General features: G+C 44.3%; 1 protein-coding gene across 4 annotated transcripts in view; it reads right to left on the bottom strand.

The window, feature by feature from the left end:
• inpp4b (inositol polyphosphate-4-phosphatase type II B) overlaps window positions 1-6328 on the bottom strand; it is a gene marked incomplete at its 5' end in the record, with an annotated part of 98500 nt that overhangs the window by 59641 nt on the left and 32531 nt on the right. For all 4 annotated transcript variants that reach the window (XM_055914464.1, XM_055914463.1, XM_055914462.1 and 1 more), the window contains 2 exon segments: window positions 1881-1989; window positions 4970-5074. In XM_055914464.1, the coding sequence (XP_055770439.1) occupies window positions 1881-1989; window positions 4970-5074 (214 nt within the window).

Raw genomic sequence — 6328 nt, 5'->3', positions numbered from 1 at the left:
ATTTCCAAACACAAAACACGGTCTTCAACAGCGCATTGAAGAGCACCTCTTGGCAGATACGCTCGAGTCAAAATAAAAATGTCCACCGTGGCATAACATGCAAATTAAGTCACGGAAATTGATTTTCCCCCATTGAAAGAAAACATGCAACTCCATTAAAATGCCAACGAGGCAAATAGAAGCAAATCCAAGATAACGATGGAGAGGAGCATGAAATCCCATTTTAGGGAAATGACTGACAAGTGACTGGATTCTGGGTCAGACATGAGATGGGTCTTGGCAGTTGGCCGTTCCACGGTTAGCCAGGCGGAAAATTGGAAAATATAAGCTACAGTTAGCTAAGTCAAATATGAGACAAAAAAGTATCCCTGGGGAGTCCTTCCTTGCCCAGTCTAATCTCTCTTTCAAAGCAATTGATTTTACTTCAGTGGACTCTCTTCTTTCCAAAATATGCTAACTCTTATCGTAGTGTATGCTAGCAGATAAGCGTTGACTACTGGGCAAATTCGCTTGTGCAGTTCATTAAAAAAAAAAATGCTCTAACTTATTTTTCTTCAAACTTATTTTCTCTCAGTTTCATTCTTTCTTTCTCTCTCTTTCTTTCTCTCCATCTCCTCTTCTTTGTTGCGCTCTAAACTCAGTGTAACTAATTGGCTCTGACATGGTCCGTAATGACTCGGCACTCGACAGAGAAGCTTTGGGGAAAATCATCTCTCATTTCCTCAGGCATCACTCAAGTGGCCACACGCTGAACCCATGACAACCCCCCTCCATCTTACAGCATGGGAAGGGCAAACGTCGACAAGATACAAAACGCTGATCTCAGATGGGAGGACATTAAGGCGGCCATCTTGATTAACGACCCCAGGGCCAAGCTGTATTCTCAAAAGAAGAAAGTCTCAGAGTGGGAGTGCTGATCTAGGATCAGTTTAGCATTTTACATAATATTGAATACGATGAAATGGACGGGGGAGGGCCTGATCCTAGATCAGCACTTCTTACTATGAGACGCTTTATGAATAGCTATGGGGGATGGTGATTGGGACTGTTACTGTCCTGTCACTGTTCTCAGTTCACCTACATCACTATATTACCCCCATCGGGGTGTTTGTCAGGCCTGTGACGGCCCCGCTCGATGAGAACATACTAATTAGACATGTCTTCTCCGTCAGAGAGAGAGACTCTACATCATGCACACAGCCACAGTCCGCGATGGGCGCTAGGTAATTGAATCAAACAGACACAATTCAATCACAGTCTCTCGGAGTGTCAATAGGGACGACTCAGGGTTATTGCGAAGGGACCTGGAAGATCCAAAATGGCCACCGCACAGAGAGAGAAGCCGGTGAGTAAATACAAAAAGCCTGAGTCAGTCAACAGTCTCATCGGCATTAGGGCCTATGCCCCTCCAGTCAAATATAGCTGTCAGTGGCAAACAGAGCAGATCCCAATTGAGTCAAACCTCCCAGCTCAGCTGTCACTAACAGTACTGCGTAGCCTAGCCCTACTTGCACAAATCAAATCCTGATGTCAAGACCAAATTAATCTGTCACTACCAATGCTGGCCCTGCTACATTCACCTGTCGTTAGCAGAACAAGCCTTACATGAAAACCAGTCAGAGACAGACTTACATCCATCCTTCTCTGTTAGTATCCTCTATACTATACCTCTCCACCCTAAAGTGGGCCAATCCAAAATGGCACCCTATACTCAGGCCAACATTAGTGCACTACACTGTACATGGAATATGGTGCCTTTTTGGACAAAGACACTTTAATGCTTTATTTAACCAGGAGGGTTGCATTTGGGTATGAATCTATTTTCCAAGGCAGCATTGTCTCTGCTGCATGCTATGTGTTGTATAATGAGGCGGTCTCACCTCTTCTTCTCTGCCTCATGTCTGCTCAGTAGCCGCTGTAGCCCTCCGCCCTTAAAGCCCTGGAAGTGGGCCGCTGGAGCCCCCACCGTGATCACGTCATAGAATGCATCTGGGAAGGCAAGAAGGAGTCCCGCCTGGGGTTAGTGGGAACTGTGTTGTACAGTACACCAAGTAGAGAGGAATGGATGGGAAAATGAAGGGGGGTCAAGATGGAGGGGAGGGTTTGAGAAAAAGATAAACATGAGACTTAAACTTTTTTTCCTCAGATGGAAGGTGGAAAATTGTGACGCAGGAAAATAGTCATACAAGGTTTTGTTTGGAACGTGTAATGAGGTCTGACAGTAGTGTGGACTTGTGTGTGTGTGTGTGTGTGTGTGTGTGAATCCTCCAGTGTGGTGGTTTAGTGAGGTGGAGGTCAGCTAACGAACGGCCTCTGGGACGGCAGAGCAGCTAGCCGCCACAGAAAGTCCTGTTTGAGAAGTCCCGTCGACAGCAATTACTGACAGCGCTGCTCTGAATGCGAAGGTTGGGAAGGGTATTGGTTGGCACTCGCCCCACGCTTCCGTCTTAATGATCCCATGGTCACCGACATGGCCTCCCTTGTCCCCCACCGCTCCCTACACGGCCCCTGGGTTCTAAAACTTCCCAGATCCCCTTAATTGGCTACTGCCTCACAACATACAGCGACACAATGAAATACAATGGTGAGCCGGCAACATCACTCACACGGGCCAATTTGCTCTAGCTGATTTCCTAGCGTGTGTCCCCTCCGCCCCCCCATCTGCCCCCATAAATCGACTGGAGAACCGTAGGGTGGGGGGGGGGGGGGGGGGCTGTCTCTCTCTCCCTGGGAGGAGAAATGATTGCGGGCCGGTGAGATACATTTGAATAATTCATAGTTGAACAGGACATGGGAATGGGTTAAGGGAGATAAAATGTCCCTTTTACATAACCCAAATGGAGTTTATAACACTGTTTCCTTACTCTGCAATTATTGAGAGGCTGAGGAACAAGGAGCTAATATCTTGCAATCAATGTCTTAGCATTAAGTAGAGTTATTATTGAGTTAACCTTAGCTCAGAGATGCACAGTTAGAGACCAAGCATATATGCTATGAATATTGTGAATAACATTTACCATTAAACATTTCACCAAATAATAATTGGAAGGAAAATTACTCAAAAATGTGAGGACTGCGGTTCGTATCCATTTAAAAGTAATCACATTTATTACAGTTACGCAATAAGAACACAATTTGCAAATGGTACATACCAGAAATCTTCACGATAAAAAGGAAACAAAATATCATTTTTAAAATAAGTCTTAACAGCGTAGAATATTCACCACTATGACATACAGTACCAACGTATATCAGGTTTACCAATGACTCCATGATCTAAGTTAAAGCTCAACTTTTATTCCTCCAAGAGCGCCAATTCCCTGTATCTCCTATTGTCTAATTAACATCACTTTGATGGCCCAAAACATTACAACAAAGACATGAAGACCCACACATTCTGGGATCTAATCACCACACCTCAACACCGTATGATAAGAGCACACCTGTGTTGCTCTTCTTTGAACTCTCCGCCGTCCGGTGAACAGAATGACAGTTTCTCTGTAACAATAAATCTGTACGCTTACAGTACAATTAAACATATCAATCTTCACAGCTCTTCCTGAACTCTTGAGACAATCCAAACATGAATTTTGTCGATTCAAGTCTCAGTCTTTACACCTCTCCTGGCTTCAGTGACCCGAGGACATCTGTGGGAATGTCTCTTCCTCGAGATTGCCACAGTTGTGATAGCCCCTAGATGGTCTGTCGTTCAAACAACGCCATAAATGGTGACCGAGTCGTCATACTGTGCTCCCACGCTAGCCAGTCGCTAGTATCACCTTCTCTCACTACATGATCAATAGTGGAACGCAAATACAAATACAAAAGCTATGCATGGTTTGGTTTGTTTGGGAGGAAAGAAAAAACAAACTAGAGGAAATACTACTATAATTCCTAACAAGCACAGAAAACTAGGTGACTAATAGAAAGGACGCTGATGTCATTTACATGGATGGACGCATGTTTATATAACACATGCTTTCTTGGAACGTAAGGCAAAGTGAATCGTTTTTCACCCCAAAGAAAACAACTGCCAAGGGAGTGACGAGACTAGACTATGTGGAAGCCATTTTATCAACAAACAAAGCATCACCGTGTGTTTCAAGAGCTATTATGTCTTCTGAAACTTGTCAGCAGAAACCAAGCTGAACCAGGACGATCTCTTTCAACACATTCTCCCTCTTTCTCAGGGGTGGCAGACTTCTGACTAACCCTTCTTTTTGACCAGTCAGTCAGTGGTCATGGTTTTGGCTAACAGCTCCATTCCCCTTATTCTCCTTATTGTACGTCCCTGATGTGCCGAGTAGTCGAGATCTGTGTCAAGGCTTGTCTAGCCTTCAACTTTACAAATCAATCAAACGGTGAGAACTCGAAACTGAGGAACATTCCCCCAGAGCTAGCGCGTTTGCAGTTACTGAGCGCATCCCAGAGCTAGCGTGTAGAAGCGTGTCAGCCGCCATAATGCATTTTGACAAGTCTAGGGCTGAACTACAGAGAGGTGAGTATTGGGGTTGGTTGTAGAGGGAGATGGAAGCTCTAAGCCAGGCTATTCTGTGTATTCCCTCTCAGGGCCAAACGCGTAGGGCTTCGTTAGACCATTGTCTGTCGGTCTGTCGGTCGGTCTGTCTGTCTGTCAGAGTTGATGTGCACCTGTCAGCACCCCAGATGCCTCTGATCCGCGCCTTGTGCGCTCTCCTGACAAGAGAAGAAGTCGAGCAAAGGACGTGAACTCTTGAACTGTAGCGGCTGTAGGTGACGTTCAAGACCACAGTGCTCATTCCCAGCAGCTGGAAAAACCTCATGAAGTTGTAATAGTCAGGGTTCTATTCATTAGGGCACACCATAACCCTGAAAAGTAAAATGTAGATTTCTTATTGGACAAGTCAAGCTAGTCCTTCCCGGTTTTAATCCATTTTTGGTGCCTAATGAATACAAGCCGTATGCTTTATAGGTACATTTGGACACACACCTGTTTGTCTAGGACACGTCACCCTCATCCTCTGGGTGTGCAGGTTGATAGGGATGAACTCTAGATACCTCTGGGCCTTGCTGCAGCTCGGCTTGAACGACGGACCTGGAAAAGACAGCAAACAAAAGATGTGTCAGTATTGAACACATTGCAAGCCATAAAGATGTATATAATTGAAAGAGGCTTTCCACGTCAGGCAGAAGGCCTCATAGTACAGCCCAGTGACGCCCTACACTCCTTCCCACTCTGGTCTTCCAACGCTTAGTGGTCTCTCTCAAATCGACACTATTAGCTCAACTTTAAAGCGTCACTGCATCATGCAACTGAGAATACGCGGAAAGCATCAAATTCAGCTTCTTCATCTTCAACGTCATAGATTACAAGATCATGTTATCAAACTCATAGACCAAACACAGAAGCCTGTCGGCTGCATGCCACCAATCCTTAAGGAGTCACACCCTTGAGTACAGAACTGCTTCGTCTGGACCCAGGAGTGTATTCATTATGCCGATTCTGTTGCAAAACGTTCCTTAAAACGTTCCTTAAATGGAATGAAACGGGGAAGGACCTACCTGAATCTGTCCAATAGAAACCCTTGTTGTTGTTGCAAAACATAACTGTTTGCAACTGTTTGGACGAATGATTACACCCCAGTTCATTACTAGCCTGTGCTTCTTATCTGGCTGAGCTTGTAGCTCCAATTATGACCCTCACATGTCAGTACAGACAGAAATATATACCTTATAAAAATACAGCTATTACAAACACCTATATCTTGTAATGGACACGTTATGCATAGCTACTGTATAATCACTTTAAAGCCTGGATTTACCTTCCAATGCAATTTAGAAATATATATCACAGATACCAGAGACTTCTCCGCATTTCAAAACCAGCTCAATTCCAAATCAGGCCTTCCAAAGCATCCACTAATGTACAGTGTAATCCTCTAAGCATAGGATTTGATCCCCTTTTGCACCACTTGCTTTGTACCAAACTTCCAATTAAAACTGTACCCCCAAAAGATAAAGCACAGGCTTATGCTGAAGATGAAAAACACTATCTGACGCTCCACGCCGGTAGCGTACATCTTAAATATGTAAATAGAGCTGGCAAACTTTCTTTGAAATAGAGCTAAGCTTTTAAGAACAGTCAAATAACGCAGGCTATCTGACATTTTGTGGTGTTTGCTGAAGGAGAGGGTATTTGTGTGAGTCAAGATAAAGGTAGGGAAAAAACAGGTGCACACACACACACACGAGGGAAAATTGTATTCTCCTCAAACAAACATTTGAAGTTCTCTTCCAAATTAGTTCCACATCAAAACATTTTAATTGGGTTTTCTCTCGATTCGATCAG

The sequence above is a fragment of the Salvelinus fontinalis genome, unplaced genomic scaffold (genome assembly GCF_029448725.1).
Source record: "Salvelinus fontinalis isolate EN_2023a unplaced genomic scaffold, ASM2944872v1 scaffold_0579, whole genome shotgun sequence".
Taxonomy (NCBI): domain Eukaryota; kingdom Metazoa; phylum Chordata; class Actinopteri; order Salmoniformes; family Salmonidae; genus Salvelinus; species Salvelinus fontinalis.
The sequence above is the reverse complement of the archived record's forward strand: the minus strand, read 5'-3'. Positions and strand labels throughout refer to the sequence as shown.